The following is a 25945-nucleotide window of genomic DNA, read 5'->3' as shown; positions in this document are numbered from 1 at the left end:
CAACAGAGTCACGCCACACGCGTGTTCCACAGTTTTCGTCCGACACTGGCAACATGACTATCTGCATGAAGGATCGCGAGTTGCCAGTAGCCCTGCAGAAGTTCCGGAGACTCAAGGCTATGAAAAAAAAAGGCGTTGGTCCAATGTCTGCTAAACGTCTGGAGAAAATGATCACAACATTCGAAAATACAGTATTCTGAAGTGCAAGGTGACAAAGAGAGGAAAGCAGCTAATCCGATGTCTGTTGGAAGACGTGGCCACAGCATTGCAGGAGGAGTCGAGTGGTGGTGTACAGACATGCAGTGCACGGGGCACGGGGAATTTCCTGAACGTTGGACATGTCTACAAACACGGAGCATAAAATCTTAGAAAATATTCTGAATTACCATCCATACAAAATCACCCATGGTCATAATTTGCTTCCTGCTGACCTGCCAGCAAGACAAAGGTTCGCTCTGGAATTTCTTGCTCGCATGAAAATGGATAATGAATGGACATGGAACATTATGTGCACATTTGCATCTCCGAGCACATGTCAGTATGCAGAACAGCAGAATATGGGAAAAGGAAAATCCGCAAGCATACCAACCGGTATCACTTCGTTCTGCAAAGGTGACTGTGTGCTGCGGAATGTCGGCATCGCTTATCGAAGGGCCGCATTTTTTCGAGGACGTGAGTCCTGGGCGTCCTGTTACCTGTGCGTCACTGGTAAACGCTATGAGAGTGTTTTGAAGACCAAGTCATTCCATTCAACAATTCACCGGCGTGGATGTGTTTTATGCAAGATAGCATTCCTGCGCACGTTTCACAGACAGTGAAACGGCTTCTACAGAGGCTTTTCGGAAATGCTAGAAATATCAGCCGTCATTTCCCTACAACCTAGCTGTTCAGATAGCCTGATTTGAGCGCAGTTAGGTGTGCATTTAAACAGCCGGTGGGGTTCAACAGGCTGCTCCTCGAGTCGCTTTGTGCTTACGTCGCTTACGATTCCGGTGCAGTGGCGTAGTGGCGGTACCGTCGCCTATGTCATGTTCGCGACGTCTTAAAACCCGCCCGGGGCGTTTCTTGGGTCCTTGGTGTCATTCTCCCTCCTCTCATGGGTCATGCCAGTGTCCTGCTCCGACTTTGTGTTGGTACATGTTCGGCGAGACCGTCCCCGTGTGGAGGTCAAGTGCGCAGTGTGCCGTGAGGTGGGCCATTTATCACCTGTTTGAGACAGTCGGGAAGCCGCGGATCGGCCGTCGGACGCTCCTGTCTTTTCACTTTAATCACGGGCTGTCACCGAGCCCTCGCGCATGTCGCCACAGCGTATTTTACTGACGTTGCTAGTAGGTGGGCTACCGGCTGAATTTCAAGCAGACAGGGATGCAATGGTCAGTGTCATTAACCTAGACTCCTTGTACAGGTTCTTGGACTGCCCGGCGTTGCAACGGCGCCAACGTCAGGTTGTATCTTCTAGTAAACAGTTTATTCCTTTGAGGGAGCGATTTTCCATCTCCGCCCTTTGTACGAATGTGTAACAGTAACTCACACTGTTAAGGTCAATTTCCTGTTGCCGCAAAATATTTTTCCATTGACACTTTTTCTGATTCGGGCTTCCAGATAGTTGATGAAGTCCATTTAGTGGCACCCATTTTTCAGGATTTCACTATGGCCATTCAACAAGCTGTTTGAGATACCTTGGGACGAGCAGAAACTTTAGAGGTACACATTCCTCATAAGTCGTCGGGGCTGCCTAAATTTTGTCGTCCGCACCCATTCCTTTCTCCATGCACGACAGGATAAAGGCCGTGTAGCAGTGCTGGCAGAATAAAGGAGTAGATATGGATAAAAACTGACCAAATAGTACCTTGTAATGAGTAGGCCTACGAACCGCTACTCTACAGATATTCTATTACTGATGTTTCTGACCCAATCTTCATGTAATTAATTACCTCTGTTTCCATAACATTCAAAAAACTGGAAATTTTATGGGACAAATATAACTATCTAAAATATTGCAGTACGTAATACCTGAGATGTCGTTAGAACAGATAGAGGACCAGGAGCGTGGACGTTCTCTGTTCTAAGGGTGCTCGCAGGCCTCCCCTGCTTTCTCCTAGGCAATAACTGCAAACCACTATGTACTGTCGTCAGACGATGCAGAAACTGTGCTATCCGCTTCACCACCTGCCATATTGACATTAGCTAGCGATGTGAACAGCTCCGGGTTATATGCTCCCGGCGGGCAACGAGCGGCGACGGGCCTGCAGCGAACAGCGATGTGCCAACAGTGTGGTGACAGCACAGACTTACCCTTAGTCATTTAGGCATGATAAGTAAGTAACGATATTGCATCTCACATTTTTTTTAACGTCACGAGTTCTTGGTTTCACAGGACATCGCAGGCGAAGGTATCGGGTGGTTGTAATAAAAGTGCAACTATTCATGGATGTCTAGTGTGGGTTGTAATTATCGTACGGTAGCGAAACTTGGTAGATATTCTAATGCATTAGTGCGTAACCGATTAACGCTAGAAAAAAATTGGTTCCACTTATGGCCACCAGGTGCAAACCTGGCGCTGTACATTGTTTGTACGATGGTATGACATCCACGCTATCATTTGACAAGCCACATTGTCGGCGAACAGTTGGGTTATCGAGAAGAAAGACCGTGCGCTGTTAGTGAAACTGTTTTCTGTGAACGGCAGCAATTGCTGCATGTCATTAAATGGCGTAAAGAAAATGCTGATGAAATTCGAAAAGATGGGTGAACTAGGTATGGTACCAGGAAGAGGAAGGCGCCCTATCACGTGGAAGTTAGTGATGCCGTTTGTGTAAATGACTAGGCTACAAGTGCCGCGGGTAGATGCTACTGCTCGTGCAGTGTCACGAAAATTGTACATCCCATTGTCAACAGTGCGGGAAGTTTTGCGGTCTATTTTACACTGGTAAGCGCACGAGATCCAGTTGGTGCAGCAACTGAAACCTCGTGATTCGCAGCAACTTCCTGAATTTGCTCTTCGTTTCCTAGGAGTGATCATAGGTAGTGATATGTGGCTGGGCAATATTACATGGAGCGTCTTCGCATATTCTACACTACAGAGTACAGTGAATGCACAGAATTTGGGGTACTGTAAAAAACCGCGTGTCGTGCATGAAGAGCTATTGCACGTATGTGAGTGTGTGCTTTGAATTCATAAGCACCTTTATTCTCGGTCTATTCTTCCTTGAGGAGAATACACCCAGAGGGTCGGTCAGGTGTGCCGTGACGTCTACAAGTTACCGAGATCTCTGCTTTGGAAGAGCTCCGCCGTGTGGAGCCCACTGTCTTCGTGCGAGATCCCCATCTCATTTCGGTCGCCCAGTGAAAGAAGTGCTTAATGCAACCTTCCACGAACTTTTTATCTCCAGAGTTTTCCGAGATGCATGGCCTGCAAGATCACATGATCTGAATCCAAATTACTTTTGGTTCTGGGTACATCTGAAATAACGCGTGGCCTGGAACACGTTCGGTCCGAAGGCCAGTATGCACGAAGAGGTTGCTCCGATTCCACTGGAACTGCTGTGAGGAGCTGTTGATAACATCTTTTTACGGCTGAAGCCTCTCGTCTCCGTCTCCCGTGCTCATATTGAGCAAATTGTGTAAGCGGCGGTTAATAATAAATTCAACTTTATGCTTTCTCAGTTGTTTGACCTTTTCTGCCCATATACCGTTCCTAAATCATTACTTATGGAAACATTTCTATACATCCTTCGTGCATTCACAGCGTCAGATTTACACCTGGAACCAATTTTTTTTTTCCAGCGTAAACCGGTTTCGTATTAACGCATCACTATATCTAAGAGGTTCCGCTGCCATACAGTAATAATTGCAGCCCACGTTGGACCTCAGTGAGTAGCTGTACTTTAATTATAAACACCGGCTACTTGTGAGGAAGGTTTCGGCACGTTTTAATCGTACGTTGAGTGGCATATTTTGGTCTCCAAATCAACGTCTTTTGGATTTAGGATTATTTTTTGTTGAATATCAACGCTGAGAGTGTTATCGATAGAAAGGAAGTTCATGACTATGTCGTTAGAAACTGTGTGGAAGCTCTAAGTTTCCTTCACAAAGCAAATGTCCTGGAATTGGAATTAAGTTATATTAAGAGGGGATAGGACGTCAAACGGTCCGTCTTCGAGCATGAACGGCACCACAGGACATTTTAATTTCCATTGTCTATACTTTTAAAAATAAATTCATAAAACTTCGTGAGCATGACCAGGAAGGATTCAGGATTCAGACTCATAGCAGTGGAAGTTCCAAGACATAACAAAATAATTTTTTTTTCATGTGAAATTTCATCATTTTTTCACCTGTTGCTACAGGTACACTTTTCTTCATAAGTGAGAGAGATTCTTCGATGCATTTTGCACTGCATACAAACCATACATACAGTTGTATGAATTTTCCAGATTTATTAAAATTGTGGTAATAATTGAGATAATTACCTATAAAATTTGAGTTCTTTCTAAATATGAAGTTTAAAAAATAACAGCTCATCCATTTTTTGATAAATTAAATAAATTCTAGAGTTCTTCTTGGCTAATAATATCATGACGGCCCCAGAGTATCACTAGAACGCAAAAGAAAATATTTCCGATTCTGCGGACAGTTGAGCCTATCACGCCGAATGTTCCAGGTTTGTGGAGAACAAAATAGACTATTTTGAAACAAGGGCAAGCAACGATGGAATTTCCGCTGCATCGTTTCAAAATCCAGTGTGATCCGGACATAGATAGAACGATCAGAAAATTCATTCTTCCTTATTTCACTTATGCTTTACTCCTACGTTGTATTGACAAGACAATAGGGACATATATCTTGTACTGTCTGGGAAGAATCACTGTGGTTGTAAGAAACATCCAACAATCAAAGGGGTGGGGGTGAGAGAGCAGCGTAGCCCTAGACGCGAAAATACCCATACTTCAGTTATCCAGTATGTGAGAATGAGAGCACTTAGAGACTTTCAACAGACTTTACACATAATTTAAAACTTTTACGGAACTTTTTCTCGTTGACTGCCCCCATACAAATTTTATCACTTACTACAGTTTCGCCGTTCATACCGTAAAACGGCCACGTGAAGCTCGGCGTTCTAACTTATTACTTCTTTGTTATTGACTGTATTCGTGACTCATTGTGCAGACAATATTCACGAGTACCACTGAATGTACCAGACAAATTACACTATTGTACGACACTTGGTTCAGAAGATACGGCGTCATAAACCGTGAGATGCGTGAAAAACTGTCGCACGGTGCAGGGTATTTAAATTCATTACTCCATTGCTACTAATTCTATTCGGAACAATTTCCGTAGACAGTATTCACATCTATCGCTGAATGTACCTACAAAAATATATTACTGTACGAGTCATAGTTCAGGATATATGACGTCAAATACAGGGACGCATGAAAAACTGATATATCGTCCATAACCATTTAATTTATTACTTCTTTACTACTAACTCTATTCGCCACAGATTTCGCAGACAGTAGACACATATGACACTGGCTGTACCTGTAAAATTATGTCATTGTTCGATACATAATTCAAGAGATACGGCGTCATAAATACTCAGTACGTGAAAATGAAACTTGAGGGCCGAATTTGCTAAACATACAGGTGAAATCTGTGTAAAAATACGTGTTAAATATGTTACGTATGTGTGAAATATACTCGACATGTTCATATACAGGAAAATCGATGGGTAAACGTCATCCTGAAACCCTGGAATAATTTCAATTAAATTTGATACACATACATGTTACAATTTGGAAAGAAATACTGTAGGTGTAGGAACCACCAGTCTCCTACTGGAGAGAGTGTGATAGCTGGAGAGAAAATGGGGAAGAGGAGATGGGCAGACAGCTAGGGAGGAAGGAGGAGATAGGCATAGAAATGAAGAGGAGAAGCGCAGAGGTAAGCTAGGGGGAAACAAATAGAGAGAGGGGAGCGAAGGATATGGACAGAATAAAAGAAAAGGAGGACATGGATAGAGTCAGGGAGAGCAAGAGATAGGCAGAGAGAGTGGGTGAAGAAAATGGACAGAGAAAGATGCAGGAAGAGACTGAGGAAGAGAGAGGAAGGAGGAGGTGAACAGAGGAGGAAGGATCACGTGGACAGAGGGGGCAGGACCAGACTGACAGAGACGGAAGCAGGAGGAAATGCACAGAGAGAGAGTGGGGTGTGGAGGAGCTAGAGAGAGAGAAGATGTGAAGGAATATATGGTTTAAGCCAGGAGTGGGATAAATATACAGGGTGAGTCACCTAACATTACCGCTGGATATATTTCGTAAACCACATCAAATACTGACGAATCGATTCCACAGACCGAAAGTGAGGAGTGGGGCTTCTGTAATTGGTTAATACAAACCATTAAAAAAATTCACGGAAATATGTTTTTTAACACAAACCTACGTCTTTTTAAATGGAACCCCGTTAGTTTTGTTAGCACATCTGAACATGTAAACAAATACGTAATCAGTGCCGTTTGTTGCATTGTAAAATGTTAATTACATCCGGAGATATTGTAACCTAAAGTTGACACTTGAGTACCACTCCTCCGCTGTTCGATCGTGTGTATCGGAGAGCACCTAATTACGTAGGGATCCAAAGGGAACGGTGATGGACCTTAGGTACAGAAGAGACTGGAACAGCACATTACGTCCACATGCTAACACCTTTTTATTGGTCTTTTTCACTGACGCACATGTACAGTCGTGGACAAAACGAGCGAGACCCCTCGCCTTTTCGTTATGCTGATCCGCACAGCTTCGAAGTCTGCTACACAGCATAACAGGCTAGGCGACGAAGTGCTACCAACATACTATGCACAGGCGTGAAATTGAAAAACCATCCGAACTTTGTCAGACTATTTTCAATCCCGTGTAAGACTATATTAACACTGATTAGTGTGTTAAACATAACACGTAAATATAAAGTATAAATCAAAGAAGAAACGCTAATTAGTATGAACTGTACTAATAAAAATGAATTCCAGCTTATCGAGATAACATAACTGTTTTAGTAAGACAAAGTACCCCACATCGTTACGAATTAGCAAAACATTACTCGCATTCGGCCACGAAACGGTCTGTGTCATCGTTCAGACCAGTCACACTGGATTACCGTTGCTGAACTACCATGAAAGTGTGCAAATTTAGCAAAGCTTGAAGATACATAACGAAATTCTGTCAAAAATCATTCGTTGCCACACTTAAGTCACTTCAGTTATCGACAGAAGCGGAAAAAGTGGGCAGTAACAAGTATGAAATTCTACAAGAGTTTCATATTGACATCCATAAGACTCTGGTTCAGAATAAAGGTAGCAATAAAACGCATTTGGGGCGCGAGAATTTCTTAAAATGGTTTTACTGATAGTCTATCTGCCTCCATCGAGATTAGAACCGAAAACAACCAGACGTCCACAAACTGCCTATTGGCTTCTGTCTCGGGTTCTTCGGCCGACGTTCATCTAATGATTTTTCTGACGTTTCGCCAGCACGAGTGGCTGGCATTGTCAAAGCTTCACCCTCCATTGCCGGTGGTGAACTGGAGGCGAGCTCGCGGCCGCAGACTATATGTACCTGGCGCGGCAACGTCCGAGGGCTTCTCCGCGGTCATTTCCGGTGCGGTTCTCCTCTTGCTACCTGCGACGGTCGTTCGCTGCAGTACGGGAAGCCAGGATCCGTTTACCTTAAGGCTTTCCTCTTTCTTGTTGAAACTGTTCGCGTGTTTTTGGATTTCTACAGCTTCTCTGAACAAGCGCGTGTGATAGTGCTTCTCTACAGCCAGAACTTCAGTTTGACAATGCCAGCCACTCGTGCTGGCGAAACGTCAGAAAAATCATTAGATGAACGTCGGCCGAAGAACCCGAGACAGAAGCCAATAGGCAGTTTGTCAACAAGTGGCCACGAAAGCCTTAACAATTTTGAACCAGACGTCCCTTGCAGTAGCCAATACCTTTCACTACACCAGCAGACAACCCAGGCAAAGAGCCCTCTATTATTACCCCACACACGAATAAGCCGGCAATTTCGCGATGAAAATGACAAAATAATCTGTACTTTCTGTCGCATAGAGCTTTTTGGACTAAAAAAAATGAATTTTTTACCTTTATGTCACCGCTTATGTGACGATCATTCGGGATGTTTGTCGAAATAACAAAATACTGTTATTAGCGAGTAAATTTAGTAGGATAATTCTGCACCACCCCAGGAAATAAACGGCGACATAGCTGCCAAATATATTCTACAATGTTTCGAATTCTCCATTAGACTCACCACAGCCAGAAAACGTTCATTAGCCGAAGTGTTTCTTAATCTAGCTAGCAATGAGGATACTCTCACTTCTAAAACGTGGTGGCATTAATACTGGGATCTGAATTACCACGTGTATAGGCAAATGGATTTTATTTGCATTCCTATAAAGGTGATTTGGATTGAAAGCGTAGCTACGATTAATATGCTGATGTATCAACTGCAACTGGAACATTTCGAATAAAGAGAAGGGCGAATTATTCATGCGGCCCTCGTCTTCAGTAACTGTCGTAGCTATTTTCGTTTTAGGATTTCGTCACCTAAATCGGTAAAAATGGAACCCTACTAGTCTCACTTTCTTGGCCGTCTATCTGTCTACCCAACCCTTGAAACCCGTTTACCTCGAGTACGGGCAGATATAATAAGCGGAAATGTGTCGCACTTCCTGCGGTATACGGTCCCTTGGTGGTGTAAAAAAGTGAGCTCCTATGTCAACGCAATCTAAAGATACGACCGTTTATGTAAAGGAAATTTACGCGACAGGGCAAAAAATTGGAACTATGCGACCAAACTACTTAGGTCATCAGTCCCCTAGACCTAGAACTACTTAAACCTACCTAAGCTAAGGGCCTCACACACATGCATGCCTGAGGTAGGATTCCAACCTGTGACTGAAGCAGCCGCGCTGTTCGTGGCTGAAGCGCCTAGAACCGCTCGGCCACCGCACCCGCTGAAACCCTTTGCACCATTAACAGAATTTCGTTATGAATCTTCACGCTTAGCTAAATTTGTACACTTTCATGGTAGTTCAGCAACGGTAATCCAGTGTGACTGGTCTGAACGATGACACAGACCGTTTCGTGGCCGTGTGCGAGTAATATTTTGCTAATTCGTAACGATGTGGGGTATTTTGTCTTACTAAAACAGTTATGTTATCTCGATGAGCTGGAATTCATTTTAATTAGTACAGTTCATACTAATTGGCGTTTCTTCTTTGATTTATATTTTATATTTACGTGTTATGTTTAACACACTGATCAGCGTTAATATAGTCTTAGACGGGACTGAAAACAATCTGACAAAGTTCGGATAGTTTTTCAGTTTCACGCCTGTGTATAGTATGTTGGTAGCACTTCGTCGCCTAGCCTGTTATGCTGTGTAGCAGACTTCGAAGCTGTGCGGATCAGCATAACGAAAAGGAGAGGGGTCTCGCTCGTTTTGTCCACGACTGTACATTACCATGAGGGGTGAGGTACACGTACACACGTGGTTTCCGTTTTCAATTACGGAGTGGAGTAGAGTGTGTCCCGACATGTCAGGCCAATAGATGTTCAATGTGGTGGCCATCATTTGCTGCACACAATTGCAATCTCTGGTGTAATGAATGTCGTACACGCCGCAATACATCTGGTGTAATGTCGCCGCAGGCTGCCACAATACATTGTTTCATATCCTCTGGGGTTGTAGGCGCATCACGGTACACATTCTCCTTTAACGTACCCCACAGAAAGAAGTCCAGAGGTGTAAGACCAGGAGAATGGGCTGGCCAATTTATGCGTCCTCCATGTCCTATGAAACGCCCGTCGAACATCCTGTCAAGGGCCAGCCTAGTGTTAATTGCGGAATGTGCAGGTGCACCATCATGCTGATACCACATACGTCGACGCGTTTCCAGTGGGACATTTTCGAGCAACGTTGGCAGATCATTCTGTAGAAACGCGATGTATGTTGCAGCTGTTTGGGCCCCTGCAATGAAGTGACGACCAATGAGGTGGTCGCCAATGATTCCGCACCATACATTTACAGTCCACGGTCGCTGTCGTTCTACCTGTCTGAGCCAGCGAGGATTGTCCGCGGACCAGTAATGCATGTTCCGTAGATTCACTGCCCCGTGGTTTGTGAAACCCGCTTCATCGGTAAACAGGTAGAACTGCAACGCATTCTCTGTTAATGCCCATTGACAGAATTGCACTCGATGATTAAAGTCATCACCATGTAATTGCTGATGTAGCGACACATGAAACGGGTGAAAGCGGTGACGATGCAGTATGCGCATGACACTACTTTGACTCAGTCCACCGGCTCTCGCAATGTCCCGTGTACTCATGTGTGGGTTCATGGCAACAGCAGCTAACACACCAACTGCACCCGCTTCTCCTGTGACGGGCCTGTTATGGACCCGTTTGCGTGCTACTACCATACCTGTTGCATAGAGTTGGCGGTAGATGTTTTGCAATGTGCGGCACGTTGGATGCTCTCTGTCCGGGTACCGTTCTGCATACACCCTGCAGGCTTCAGCTGCATTTCGACGACACTCGCCATAGATGAGTATCATCTCCGCCTTTCAGAGTTCGAATACACCATGGTCACAGTTCCTACAACACTACACTATCACAGATGTCTGGTAACACGGTGTACTAGAGTTGGTCTGCGTGCGGAGACGAATGCAGAATAACAATAGCAGCAAGCGCTATATGCGGACACTGCGACAGCTAGACCAAACCACAACAGTGCACTACAGCCACACTCGTAAACACGGGCATCATCGGAAATATGTCCCTGCAGATGCTGCTCGCCGACCGTGGCCCGTGTTTGTTACAACACGCAACTGAACGTTGGAGGTTTCAAGCGTCAACTTTAGGTTACAATATCTCCGGATGTAATTAACATTTTACAATGCAACAAACGGCACTGATTACTTATTTGTTTATATGTTCAGATGTGCTACCAAAACTAACGTGGTTCCATTTAATAAAACGTAGGTTTGTGTTAGAAAACATACTTCCGTGCATTTTTGTATGGTTTGTATTAAACAATTACACTAGACCCTCTCCTCACGTTCGGTCTGTGGAATCGGTTCGTGAGTATTTGATGTGGTTTACGAAATATATCCAGTGGTAATGTTAGGTGACTCACCCTGTATAGCCAGGCAACACTGAGTAATCAGCTGGGACGAACTATCTTAGGCGAATCCTTAATTAAGTTTAATTTGTACAACAAAGTGCTGTAAACTACTTATTGTCATATCAAAATTGTTATTTATTAGGTAAGTATGACGTAAAAATACTGCGTTATATCTCCCACGGGGAGATGCTTGATACGAATTAATAAGACACACGTAAACAAGAACAAAGGTTTGTTACGAAGCCAGTAGAGACACTTAATAACAGAGGAAAAGTCTTCTCAACAAAAACTAATACAAATTCTCAGACACTAACAGTCGTACACCTGGAACACACAGTGAATAAAGATAGTTGTGCGTGAAGACTAAGCCACCAACAGTCCCTAACGACGGAGACTGAACGTACGCGTAGTTGGCCGACAGGTACATCTTGGGACGTCGCTGAAAAGTTGCAGGTCTCGCTGCAGTGGCTTCAGACCGGGCTCTGACTGATGGGCTGCTAAGAGCAGCAGATGAATTGGCCTAGAGCTTCAGTGGAGCGAACTCCGTACATGTTGGCTTCCACCGCACTTTATAGCCGGCGTGTGGAGGAATTTGCGCCAACCTAGTTTCGCACTCAAGACAAGACGAAGAAGTAGGTTGTTGCTACTCAGAACCTCTGGTGGCGCTTATCCTGTCGTCTGTCAACGCCTTGAACATATGCGACCTCATGCTGCTTTAGTTTCTGACGGGTTGCCGATCCCTTTAGATAAACGGTGGGTAAATGGTATTGCTCCCCCACAAGAGGATGAGAAACAGTAGTTGATTTTGCCGTCATGGTCGATATCCATGGCGTCAGTAGAGACCCCAAGCGGATATGGGTCCTGTGCACTCTGGTTGAAGTCCATTGTTGTTGGCCTGGGCCGGCCGAAGTGGCCGTGCGGTTAAAGGCGCTGCAGTCTGGAACCGCAAGACCGCTACGGTCGCAGGTTCGAATCCTGCCTTGGGCATGGATGTTTGTGATGTCCTTAGGTTAGTTAGGTTTAACTAGTTCTAAGTTCTAGGGGACTAATGACCTCAGCAGTTGAGTCCCATAGTGCTCAGAGCCATTTGAACCATTTTTTTGTTGGCCTGGGTGTGGGTGCTTGAAGACTACCCTCCACAGGGGAAGATGAAGGGCCGTTGGAGGTGGTGCCTCAGCAATGGCGTCTCGCTTGAATAAGGAAAGGTACAGAGTCTGTGTCAGCTTCCAACGGCAGTTTCCTGGGGTGGACTTAGTTCAGATGTTTGCGGCAGAACTAACGATCCGGTAGCTGTACTTCGACTATTGCTCATATCAACAGCAGCATTAGTACTGCTGGAGTCAAATGGCAGCCTTGTTAGAAGAACGTCAGGACCCAAACATCACCACGGATGGAAAAGCGATGAAACCCCTCGATAGTGACTAGAGAAGTGATGACTGCGGCCGTCCCTGGAATCGTTTAGCTGGACCTGCATCGTCCACAGACTGTTGATGGGAAGCTTCAATAGCTGATCTTTAAATGTGTCAACTAACCGCTCCGCCAGACCTTTGGACACCAAGTGGAAAGCCGGCCGGTGTGGGTGAGCGGTTCTAGGCGCTTCAGTCCGGAACCGCGAGACCGCTACGGTCGCAGGTTTGAATCCTGCCTCGGGCATGGATGTGTGTGATGTCCTTAGGTTACTTATGTTTAAGTAGTTCTGGGGGACTGATGACCTCAGATGTTAAGTCCCATAGTGCTCAGAGCCATTTTTTTATAACCAGGTGGAAAGCCACTGTATGGACAAGAGGAATTCCACTGGATGTGCAGAAAGATGTGAACTCAGCAGACGTAAACTGAGGCCCACAGTCTGTGACTATTGTTGCTAGTAGCTCTTCAGTAGCGAAGATATGGGTCAAGGCTTGAAACCACATGCTGAGATGATATAGAAGACATCCAGGAGATATATTGAAAACCAGGTCTGGTATCGACCACGATGAACCATGAATTGCCGGGAAAGGGGCCTGTGAAGTGCAAATGGTCATGATCATGGTGTCGATGTCTCTGGGCGGGGAAAATAGCGAATCGGTGGGGCTGCCTGTTCACTTTGGCCAGATGGGCAGGTGGCCACCAAGGCAGCAACGTCACTATCTGTCCTTTTCCGATATACTTGTTGCCATGTTAGGCGTTTTATCAGTAAAGTATCAGTAAAGCTTGGCTTTGAAGAGAGGACGAGATGACCACTCGAGTCCGGCATTTTCCTTCCAGAAGCAACAATACACCATTGAGGGTAGACAATTCATGCCAGTCATGTCAATAACCTAGAAAGTCTGGGGTGACTATCAGCCAGAGATGCAATGTCCATCCCCGCTGGACCAGAAGGAGAAGTTCACGAAGAACTGGGTCTTCTGCAGAGCGCTGGGCCACGACCTTAGCATCAATAGGAAGCAAGACGATAGCTGCATCGTCTGCAGAATGTAAGGGGTCGCAGACTTCCGGTTCACAATCAAAGGAGGAGTCATGACCCACCGACAACCACGAAAGTAATTCGGCGTTGGCTGGGGGTCGTAGAATGCTACTGAAACTTGAAGGAATAAACTGGTGAGAAACGGAGCCCATCATAGAAGACGATGAGCCAGTTTTGTGAAGATGTTGGATCGGCGCGAAATAGTTGCCGCAATGGTTTGTGGTCGGTCAGCAGGATAAAATAACTACCATAAATAAAGTCATGGAATTTTTTAATGTATAGACAATGACCAAGGCTTCTTTTTCTGTTTGTTCATAGTTGCATTGAGCCGATGTCACTCTCTTTGAAATGACAGCGACCAGTCGATCCACCCCATCGACTATATGCGAGACCAGATGGGTCCACCACAATGACCATAGGAAGTGACGGATCGTAAGCCATTAGACGGTTGGCTGAACCAATGCCCACTTAACGGCCTGGTATGTGCGCTCGCAAGTAGTGTCTCAAGTCCACGCCACGTTCTTGCTTAAGAGACGGTGCAGCTGAGCAGCAAAGGGGTGGAAATTGTTGGGTGGAGGATGTGGGGACAGTAGGTAACACACAGTCCCCACAGCCTTCACCCAACAGTTTCCACCCGCTCTTTATCACCTTTTCCCTATTTACGACCCCTCACCTTCATTGTGTGCCGCTCTCTATCGACACACCCGTCTGTCTTTCTTTCCCATCCTTGCTTATCACCTTTCCTCCTCCGCACCTCCCCACCTTCCTGCCCTATACCCTGCTTGTGCTGTAACTGGCAGTCTTTGCGCCTCTATCTAGCCCCTGCGTCGGGAATGAACTTATGACAGTAATTCAGGTGGCCTAATATGGATTGAAATCGCTTGACATACGTCCATGTCAGTAAATCTGGCGTAGCCTGGACATATTGCGGCGCCAGCCGGATTCCTGAGGCGCTGAGGATGTGTATCAGATATTCCAGCTGATTAACGGAAAATTGGCACTTCTCTAAATTACAATGAAGGTTTACAGCACGGAGGACCGAGAAAAGAGCGTCTTCGTTATCAGCCAAGTCTTGTGCGGACCGTCGCACAACAATGATATGATCTAGGTAGTTGGCTGCGCCCGGAACTTAAGACGTAAGGTGGTCCAAATATATAACTATATATGACGGTAGTATCTGTTCCCGAAAGAACAGTTACCGTCGATGACCATGCAGCTTTGCTCGAAATGAAATGATAATTAAATAGACACCCTAGCTGCAAGCAGGCGTTGATACACTTCATTGGGGACATGTTGAAAATGTGTGCCCCGACCGGGACTCGAACCCGGGATCTCCTGCTTACATGGCAGACGCTCTATCCATCTGAGCCACCGCGGGCACAGAGGATAGTGCGTCTGCAGGGACTTATCCCTTGCACGCTCCCCGTGAGATCCACATTCCCAACATGTCCACAACACTACATTCGTAGTGCGCCTAATAGATGTTTGCCCATCATACTCATTACTCGTGGCAGATTAATCTACCAAGTCCCGTACGAGTTCGGGCATAGCGTGTGCGTTCGCACAAGAAGGTCAAAGGCCGGGAACCCATATTTTTAACTATATATGACGGTAGTATCTGTTCCCGAAAGAACAGTTACCGTCGATGACCATGCAGCTTTGCTCGAAATGAAATGATAATTAAATAGACACCCTAGCTGACATTTTCAACATGTCCCCAATGAAGTGTATCAACGCCTGCTTGCAGCTAGGGTGTCTATTTAATTATCATTTCATTGGTCCAAATATCGATGGGGCACCCGCAGTTCCACAGGGAAGGCAGTTGTAGCTGAAGAGACCGAAAGGTGTGTTGATTACCAGCAATTCGAACGATGCCTGATCCAGAGGCAGCTGTATATATGCGTCCATGAGGTCAATTTTCGCGAAGATCTTTCCCCCAGTCATTCGAGTAAGAACCTCCTCCATCTATGCTATAGGGCTCGCATCCACAATGGATTGTGTGTCAGCCGTGTTCTTCAGATCACCGCACATGCATAGGGAGCCGTCCGATTTGTCGACCAGTACGATGAGTGTTGCCCACGGACTACTGGAAACAGCTGTCAATATACTGGTGTCTTGCAAACGTCGCAGCTCCACCCATAACTCATCCTTCAGGTCAAATGGGTCGTTCAGAGCCTTCAAAAAGCGGGGCGTGGCCGTGGGAGGAGGATGATACAAGCTCCAAATCCCATGACGCCTGTAGTAGAACACTCAGACACTGAATGATATTTCTCGTGAAGACTGTGGAAGTAAAGACTGTCAACGCCTGGTTGGACGTTGCTGGTCAAATTGTGCTTCTAGTTTCAAAGCGGTGAAGGGGTGAAGGTCTAATATTTCCGTCGCCTCTCGGGTATCGACAACGAGAAGGGACCCTTTACATGTTGTAAGTCCACATTCGAGGAGGGCTGTGAACCGTTATTTTGGATTGGATTGGATTGTTTGGGGAAGAGACCAAACAGCGAGGTCATCGGTCTCGGGCAGGACGGAGAAGGAAGTCGGCCGTGCCCTTTCAAAGGAACCATACCGGCATTTGCATGGAGCGATTTAGGGAAATCACGGAAAACCTAAGTCAGGATGGTCGAAGGCGGGATTGAACCGTCGTCTTCCCGAATGCGAGTCCAGTGTGCTAACCACTGCGCCACCTCGCTCGGTGAACCGTTATTTGAACGCCACTATGTCACTGCCGTAACTGCGGAGGTGCTGGGAGAACGGTTGCAGTGAATGAGAGCCTAACCGCCGATAGGTTTTTCACTCGATGATCGTGGTGGTATAACCGGTATCCATCTAAAACTTGAGGGGATGATCATTGACAAACGCCTGGAGGGACGTTTGTCGATCTCAGACAGGAAGAAAGATGCGGACGTGAAGCACCTCTGAGGCCACGTGCAACTTGGTGTAGGCCCAGCAGACATCCGCTTTATAGCTTGTCTTCTCACAAGAGGCATATTTGGCATGGAGAAACTGCCACTGGTGCCAAGGATGCGTGATTAAACGGTTAACGCAGGATGGCAACTGTAGGGGCCGGCGGGAATGGGTGCTGCTGGGATAGCGGGCGGCGGGTAGGGTGGGCCGCATAGACAGAAGAAGGATCTTTTATGGCAGTTGAGAGATGAATGGACTGCTCGAATGCTCGAAAGATCTGAAAATAAGAGTCCAACGTGGTATCTTTCAGTTTCATAAGTCCGTCCGAATCCCCTCGAAGGGTGCGTGTAGCAGGAGCATGTCCCAAACGAGTGACATGGCATAAGACTGTTTACAGGCTTCATTTAAACTCCTAAATTGGCATTGCCGAGGAAGACCTTGGAGCATCGTGATCCATTCTCGGCACGACTGTCCCTGTTCCTTATGGCAGCTGAAAAGTTTGTGCCACGCTTCAGCAACGTGGACCTGCGAGTAGAAATATTCTTGCAAGAAAAATTTTACTTCCTCATATGACAGGGCATGCAGTTCTAATCCAGGTAAACTTCTGGTCTAACGTGGACGAAGGGAAACCCCCTACACTGGGCGTCGCTTGAGACACCCTACGCCAGAAAATGCTGCTCAAGGTGCACCACATAGTTCGCCCAAGGTTCGACTTTCTTGTCAAAAGGGGGAAAGGGCAGAGGCGTGCCGCGAAAGCCTTTACTTGTGAGATCCAGACAAGAAGGGCGTTGGAAGACATCGGTGGACGCTGTTGTAAGGCTTCCTACTGTGTCGGCCAACTTTTACAAGACTTGCTGCATGTTCCGCAGAAAGAGCAACATTTGTTGCGTCAAGTTAAGAGACTCGCATACTGGATGTTCAGCCATGGAGCAACATGATAAAGAAACCGAATATCACGTAATCTGGGAGACTAAGGAACAGATAAAAAACACACGTGCCCACCTGGGTCCAAATACCTGGTAGTCATTGCTACATCTCCTATGGGAGATGCTTGATAAGCAATAATAAGAAACAGCTAAACAAGAACAGAGGTTTATTACGACCACAGTAGAGAGATTAAATAACAGAGGAAGACTCTTCTTATTAAAAAATAGTACAACTTTTAAGACACCAACAGACATACGCCAGGAACACACAGTGAATAAAGGTAGTTGGACGTGAAGACTAAACCACCGACAATCTCTAATGACCGAGGTTGAGCGTTCGGCGTAGCTGGATTCGTCTCGGGATATCGCTGGAAAGTTGTAGATCCCGCTGCGGTGGCTTCCGACCGGGCTCTGACTGAAGGGCTGCTAAGAACCGGCACATGAATTGGCCCCGACCTTCGGTGGAACGAACTTCCGACGTGTTGGCTTGCGCAGCCCTACATGGCAGGGGTGCGGAGGAATTTGTGCGGATCCAGTTCTGCACAGAGGACACGACGGAGGAAATAGTAAATAGGTCATTGATGTGGAGAACATTTGGTGGCGCTTGCCCTGCCGTCTGTCGTCTGTCTCCCTGTTGTGAACGATGCTGTCCGGGGAGGCAACGCCTTGAACTTATGCAAACCCATGATGCTTCAGTGTCTGAGGGGTCGCTGTTCCCTTCACGTGGACGGTTGGTATACGGCATATTGTATGAGTAAAACCCTGATCCGAAGTAAGAGAGGGCCTGTATGGTCCTAATCATATCAGATCATATAAATCAATAATTAAAAAATAAAGTAAAATAAAATAAAAAAGCAGACGCCTCTTGAACAAAGTTGACAGTGTTTACCTAGACGTGTCCCTACTGCTGATAAAAACTACGAATGAACCAACAAAGTACTGATTAAGCATAAATTAATATTTAACTTTGTAAGGGAACTTATTTCTCAAATGATTATAATGAATCCGCCTCGATTGCAAATTGAAACCGGTTGTTGACCTAGGTTTCGGCGCGGATAGCCACGCCTTCTTCGGAACACACTAAAACTACAAACTGCCTAAAGAGGCGTGGTCCAACATTAATACAGAACGCCCAAAAGGGCAAAAGACTCGCATAAAATGTAAAATAAACGGTACGTGTGTACCATGTCAATAGCTGTACTTAGCTCAACGTCAGAAGCGTGCTTTCTCACCCCAGCCAACGTTCGGTGGGCCACGGACTCTCAGGTAGAGTTTACCTCAGCTGATGCCGGGAATAATGTCGCAGTATCTCTCAGAATGTAAGCAGTAGAGATATAAACCACATGCAATATTTCTGGTGCACTACGTTTCCTGTTATCGTTTGCAGTAACAAATCCACAGCAGAAATTGCATAAGGAAGGATTTATTTCGGTTGTTCGACGATCTGTCAATGAAATAATGTGCTGATCTGACACGTCTTTATCTAGACGCCGTTACAGTAAATGGTACGAGATTCGTAACCAGACACAGTTAATCTTTAATGATGCACAAACTAAACGGAAACACTTTACCTGCCTTCAGCATGCCAGGCGACGCAAACTACGGAAAACTACAGTCACGCGGAAGTTCTATGCCGACATTTCGACCAGTTTATTGTGGTCCTTTCCAGGGCAGTTCACTGCAGTTTAGCTGTTTCAGCAGTTACAATGGCCAAAATTGTTTTGTACAAAATGACACCGGCCATGAAAACCTTCAAACTTATAAAAGACATCTAAGTCTACAGAAGAATGCTGAAGATTAGATGGGTGGATCACATAAACAATGGGAGGCACTGAACTAAATGAGGGATTTTTGGCACAACTTGACTGAAAGAAGTGATTTGTTGATAACACACTTTCTGATACATCAATGGATCGTCAGTTTAGTACTGGAGGGAGGTTTGGGAGACAAAAATTTTAGAGGGGGACATAGAGATGAATGCACTATATAGGTTCAAAACGATTAAGTTGCAATTTGGAGATAAAGAGGGTTCCACAGGATAGACTGAAGATCATAGTATGAAGGCTTTCACGACCGGATGACATATCTTCTGGTAAACCTTCCGGGATGTAAGGTCGTGGTCCATGAAACTCTTCAGCTCCTAACGTTTCGTCCAGGGTGCGCTGGACATCTTCAGAGGGGTGTTTCTCCTCCGGTGAGTCTTGCCGAGTCGGCAAGACTCACCGGAGGAGAAACACCCCTCTGAAGATGTCCAGCGCACCCTGGACGAAACGTTAGGAGCTGAAGAGTTTCATGGACCACGACCTTACATCCAGGAAGGTTTACCAGAAGATATAGACTGAAGAGTTTCATCAAACCAGTTTTCGGACTGATGAGCATCATTTACATATACTGCTTGACTTTTCATCTTGTATTACGAGAAGAGGCGCACTCATATCGACCACCAGTAGAGTACAATTTCTCACTATTTTAGTCTTTCTTCACTTTGCGTCTATCGGAGAATCATTTCTTCAGCTACATTACTACGTCTGGTTTCGCACATAGCTCTTCATTCCAAATATATGGGTAGATGTAGTTTTTTTTTTAGTTACGTCACTCTATCTTTCGATTTATGTCTATACAAACTGAACAGTTACCTACCTCTAGTTGTATTACTGCATTTTAGCACTGATTTATTTATCCTCGTCTCTTGCTCCATTACAGCATTTTTTGAAACTGAAACACTGAATCATATAAATTTTTATTTATTATCAGTTCATAAAATAAAAAAAATGAGATACCCAGCTGGAACAACTAAACAGTATGTTAAGCCGAAGATGTTTAAAATTTGAATTAACACCATTTATAACATCGGCACATCTGGATTTCACAATTGCATGGCATCTCTGTTCTCTCATTAAGAAAGAACGTAGTAAACTTTCTTTAATAGATTCATATAAATTTATAAATTACTATAATAACTCAAGTTCAATCAATATTTATACCAAAATATGAAAACTTGATGTTCATTCAATACAACAATTGAAGTAAGGAGTACAGTCAACTTGTCAGATTCAAAGAGAACATAGAAACCCATAACAAATACCAGAAAACTAGAAACTAAACTATCTTCTGGATTTACTGAATGGTAAAATTATTACTCGCATAGTCCATTTTGAAAATACTTAAACTACCTAAGTTCTAGCATTCTCCTAATTTTATCAAATCGCTAACACTTTTCATTCATTACACCACACCATGCTGCTGGAAGGTACAGACTTGAACCAGCATTTCACTCTGTTGTTGCCAGTGTTAGTGCTAATGATGACGCTTTGTAATGGTTTCAACGTAAAGAAATACAGCAGTTCCATACGATCCGATTAGCAGACGGTTATTTCGTCCTGACACCACTCGGTCTAGCGGCACTCGGGGTGACATCACACGACTAACTTCACCAGATGACGGGCATTTGTTGGCGCGAAACCCGTCGTGAGTTTAAAAATAAAGCCTCACAACTCAAGGTGGTGACGTCCATGCCTATTTTATTTGGCAAAAACTTTTTAAAACCAAGCTAGCGTAAATATTTATTTATTTACAACAACAGGTTTCGACAGACATTGCTCTGACCAATCTTTTTGATAAAACGTGTTCATTTTGAGCTGGAACCTCACGCCAAGCTGTCGTGTTAGAGGATAAAATGTTGCACATTACACAAAAGTTCGGCGTAAATAAAATATTTAAAATAAAAAAAAACATTTTGTGCACATGGCACATGTGCATATGTAGCGCTTACGGAGGATTGTTACCTGCTACTACGCATTTTACTGTGTACTGCTAGTTTTACGAAGTAAAAATAATCCGTGTGTGCTACATATGCGCACATTGCCATGTGTTTCATCATTTTAAATGTTTTATTCTTGACGAACCTTTGTATAATGTGTTGCATTTCTATCTATTAACGTAACAACTTGTGAGTGTGAAACTTCAACTCAAAATGAAGAAGTTTAACAACAAAAACTTTTCGAGACTCGAACATGACAGGAAAGTCTTTCGAAACTGGTTGTAAGTGAAGAAATATTTATGCGGTTTTGGCTTTAGAAAGATTTTGCCAAATAAAAGAACGCTCCTTCTGATTTCCCAGCGTGAGAAATTTTAATCTATTTTAGTTCGAAAAACACGAAGTTAGTAATTCACACATTCAGCATTTATCCGTGTTGGCGTGTTTTACATAGGGATCTGTAGTAGAGTAAGGCACTTGTACTCTGAGGTCAGCTATTCTGTAAACGTCGGCGACAGCCGGCAGTGATTGCGCTGAGCCCAGCAGCGGGTGCGCGGCTGGTGGCAGTGAAGTAGCAGGCAGCAGGCGGTGCGGCTGCTCAGGCGGCCTCGTCCTCGCGGTCGTGGTCGTGGTTCTGGTCGTGGTCGCGGTCGGGGCGCAGCCGCAGCTCCTGGTCGCGCTGGTCGTGCCGACCGGCGGCGCCCGGCGCGTGGTTCCAGGGCTGCACCTCGCCGCTGCCCGCAGCCAGGTACACCACGCAGCTCGTCAGCGACACGGCAGACGTCACCCCGAACACCGGACGCCACTCCGACAGCGTCCGCGGCTGCGGCAAACAGACAGACAGTCAGTTCTCACGGAGTACGACACGGCCAGAAACTACTAGGTGTGTACAACAAGTAATGCAACACATTTTCTTTTTTTTCTGAAAGCAGGTTAGCTCTATTCGGGATTCCAGTACACCGTATTATTCCTCACTCATTCGACTACAAAAGCGACTTTTTCAATAAAATCGCCCTTCAATGCCATGGCCTTAAGCCACCTCACTGGGAGGGCCTGTATGCTCGCATAGTACAACGCTATTGGTCAGTATCTAAGCCAATTGCCTTCCATCATCCACATACTGATTTCCGCACCCTCATTGAGCTAAACAAATGGACGCTGGAAGGTGTGAGATCAGGGATGTAAAGAGGGAGCAAGCAACGTCCAGAGAAGTTTTATGAGCTCCTCTAGGGTGCACAGACTTGTGTGAGGCCTCACGTTGTCACTGAAAAGGAGTAATTCGTTTACATTGCTGTGATGACGAACACACTGAAGTCGTTTCTACAGTTGTCTGAGGGCAGCACAATACACTTCAGAGTTGATCGCTGCACCATGAGAGAGGACATTAAACAGAATGACCCCTTCAGAGTCCCAGAAGACCGTTCACTTGGCTTTATCGGCTGAGGTGCGGCATTGAACTTTTTCTTCGGAGGAGAGGTGGTGTGCTGCCACTCCACGCATTGCCAATTTGTATCCGGTTCGAGGTGACGAACTTATCTTTCATCGCCCGTAACGATTTTCGACAAAAAATTCTCCTTATCAGCCTTGTGATGCGCAAGCAGCTTCTGTGTTCTTTATGGACCACCCCAACTGATAGAAGAGTATATGAGCACTACCAACATAGACGTCAAGTTCTGTAGTGAGGGCCGGCCGGTGTGGCCGAGCGGTTCTAGGCGCTTCAGTCTGGAACCGCGCGACCGCTACGGTCGCAGGTTCGAATCCTGTCTCGGGCATGGATGTGTGTGATGTTCTTAGGTTAGTTAGGTTTAAGTAGTTTTAAGTTCTAGGGGACTGATGACCTCAGAAGTTAAGTCCCATAGTGCTCAGAGCCATTTCTTACTTATTGAACGCCCCTCCTAGCACTACCTTCTGCCGACATCACTACTGTGCAAGCTCTAAATCAGCTTAATTGAGGACGAGGACAGTCGAAGTTTTCATTATGACTGGAAAAACTGAGTCTTCTCGTAAAAATGACATGAGTCTTCTTTTTTTATTTTCGTGTACAAGCCAGCAGATTGCCGTATGACTCTAGTGTGTAAAGGATAAATTTTCACACGTAAAACAGTGGTGAAAAGGAAGTCGAGACGAAAAATTTTATATGGAACTTTTGTGATCTGTCAAGTCAGGAAATTACAGTGGCGTGCAAAACTTAAAGAAAAAAGTAACTTTAGCATGACGTGTCACTGCCAAGCAACATAGGTCGATGAAACTTGGACCATACATAGAAACAACTGCTACAATACAGTACAAGGTAACTGAAAGAGATACGCAAGGATACGAATAGAAACAACAATTTTATTCAAAGACAATAATTACAATGAAGTGACCGGGAATCATGATGGTTCCCTGGACGTTTCAAACATCGAGAAATGGATCTTACTAGGGTGTGTGATTACTACGGACGTCAGTGGATGCTCGCCATGTGCTCCCATGCCAACCACGAGACTGGTAAGGAGTTCTTGCGGAAGGGCGCTCGATTCCTCCACCAGCACGTTTGACGACTGAAGGATAACCACTGGTGCATATGGACGTCCTCCAATCCGTCTCTCCAACACATACCACAGGTTCTCGAAGTGAGTTAAGCCAGGGGAACGTTCAGGCCAGTCCTTCGCCGAACATCCTCTTCTTTCAAGATTTCGTCCACCGCCGTTCTTTGTTACCACTGCTCATTGTCATCCATAATAATGAAGTGAGGACTCAATGCACCCCTGAAAGGACGCACGCGGGGAATGAGTAAAGTGTTGCAATCACGTCGACTGGAGAGCGTAAAGTGCTCAAAGATGTGAAGGTCAGTACATCCATCCAACATTATCTCTCCACACATCATAAAGCTGGACCAGCATGATCGACCATGTTCGTGAATGCATTGTGTGTTCCTACTTGTGAGATTACGTTCTTTATTCTACTAGCTTCAAGTAATAGATTGTTTTCATAAAGCTTGTCCTAATATTCAGGGCAGAGTGTATTTATGGGCAAAGTCGTAAAACATTTCATATCCATGTGCTGTTGTTGCAGTCCGTCTCAGTTTTGCTAGACAGATGTCATTGCACTGTTTATGCTTCGGTTCCTCCCACCTTTAAATTTGTTTTTATCAATATTTACTAAGTAAATGCTTAGTTGCAGAAACGTTTTTCAAAGCTAACATTCCTCATCGTTTCAGGAGTGCTGGAGATCTGTGACACGACCAGTTCGATTGCTATCAGACCTAATTAAAGAGCCTGCAACGTTGACGTCTTTAGATAATTGTAAGGTTTTAGGGTTGGGGGTTGCATCCCAAACATGGTACTGTAACAACAACAACTGTACATATAATAATTTTTTTCTTCTGATTTTCGTTAAATTAGTGTAATCGATGTTCTGATTTCATTTCTTTTTCTTTTCATGCCATGATGTTAAAGGAACTGTAACCAATTTTCGATGTGAATATTAATGTTTATGTCAAATTGCAAGCAATATTATAACAAAATGGAAATGTAAGAAATGTTGAAACTGTTGTAAGATGTTAAAGTTGTAATTGTGCGTCTGGTCCATACGTATTAGGATATGTAGAATGTAAAACCTTTGGTGAATACCCTGTCTGTAGGGGAGCGGTAAAAGGTGGATGTCAGGCGAGCGCGGGAAAATGCACACGGGCGCGGCACGGCATAACGGGCTCAGCAGTAGTAGTCGGAGTTGGGCATCGGTCTGAGAAACACGCTCTGGATCGAAGAGGCTCTCCTAGAAAACGTGATTTCATTGAGCCTCGGATGTGCCGTTTCCGACGACTATACAGCATGGCTATATTCCATAGGCACTAAAGGGAAAAGTATTGCGACGCTAAGAAGAAGCAAAGTGCCGATACATCAAGAGCCATAGCTGTGATTGTATGTGTGCTTTGCGCCTCGCCATCTCGCCGCCCGCCAACCGCCGCATCGACACGAACAGGTTGAAACTTTTAGTACTGTATTCGTGTGGACCAGTGTTACTTTTGTTCCTGACTGTTCAATAACAACTTAACTTTTACCAGAACTGTCCTATCATTTAATTATCCTCATCACTAACCTAGACAGGGTCCTTTCCACATGTTGTGCAATCCGAGTATCCCGAAATGAAGATTTAAAGTTTATGTTAATAATACTTACCTGCAGACCTATCTATATTAGAATGATGCTTAAAGAACTTTGTTGTTAATGAATATATAGGTCTGGCAAAGTTGGAAGATAATGTTGAAATTGGTTTAGTAATGAAGTTTAATTAATTTGAGACAAAAATAATGATAGTTAAATAAGCAAGAAATAAGACAAAAAGTAGTAACTCATGTATTGGAAATCTTGAGTGCTTAACGATTTCGATAAACTAAAATCTCAGTACAGTGATCATAACAGTTTCAGCCCCCCCCCCCTTTTTCTTTTCTATTCATTCAAATTCTGAAGTGTACTGAACTGATTTGACCAGCAAAGTTAAAGTCAATATCAAACCAAAATTTATTAGTGTTTTACCTTTTTCAAAATTGACATTGTATGTGTGTTTCGAAAGTGCTATTTCTAGGGTAACCTATGTCCGATTTTAATCAGATCAATAGACAGTACGAAGTTTGTAGTAAACATTATAGTGTATTGTTGTGTATTTATGGCTTGTTCACATTAGTACAGAAAGTGAAATCATTAGTTCAGTAGATTTTCGGGTTCTAAAATTTACCATATTATGCAGT

General features: G+C 44.8%; 1 protein-coding gene and 1 non-coding gene across 2 annotated transcripts in view; both read right to left on the bottom strand.

Annotated features, from left to right (window-relative positions):
* Window positions 1-14936: 14936 nt before the first annotated feature.
* On the bottom strand, window positions 14937-15011 carry Trnat-ugu (transfer RNA threonine (anticodon UGU)). The gene has a single exon. It is a non-coding gene; the product is annotated as a tRNA-Thr (tRNA).
* A 5178-nt stretch (window positions 15012-20189) lies between these two features.
* The window catches only part of LOC126234876 (sialin-like), a 613986-nt gene continuing 608230 nt past the window's right edge, over window positions 20190-25945 (bottom strand). The window contains exon 12 of the mRNA XM_049943616.1: window positions 20190-22039. Within this exon, the coding sequence (XP_049799573.1) occupies window positions 21815-22039 (225 nt within the window). The 3' untranslated portion in view covers window positions 20190-21814. The remainder of the gene's footprint in view (window positions 22040-25945) is intronic.

This window comes from Schistocerca nitens, chromosome 2 (genome assembly GCF_023898315.1).
Source record: "Schistocerca nitens isolate TAMUIC-IGC-003100 chromosome 2, iqSchNite1.1, whole genome shotgun sequence".
In the NCBI taxonomy this organism is placed as follows: domain Eukaryota; kingdom Metazoa; phylum Arthropoda; class Insecta; order Orthoptera; family Acrididae; genus Schistocerca; species Schistocerca nitens.
The sequence above is the reverse complement of the archived record's forward strand: the minus strand, read 5'-3'. Positions and strand labels throughout refer to the sequence as shown.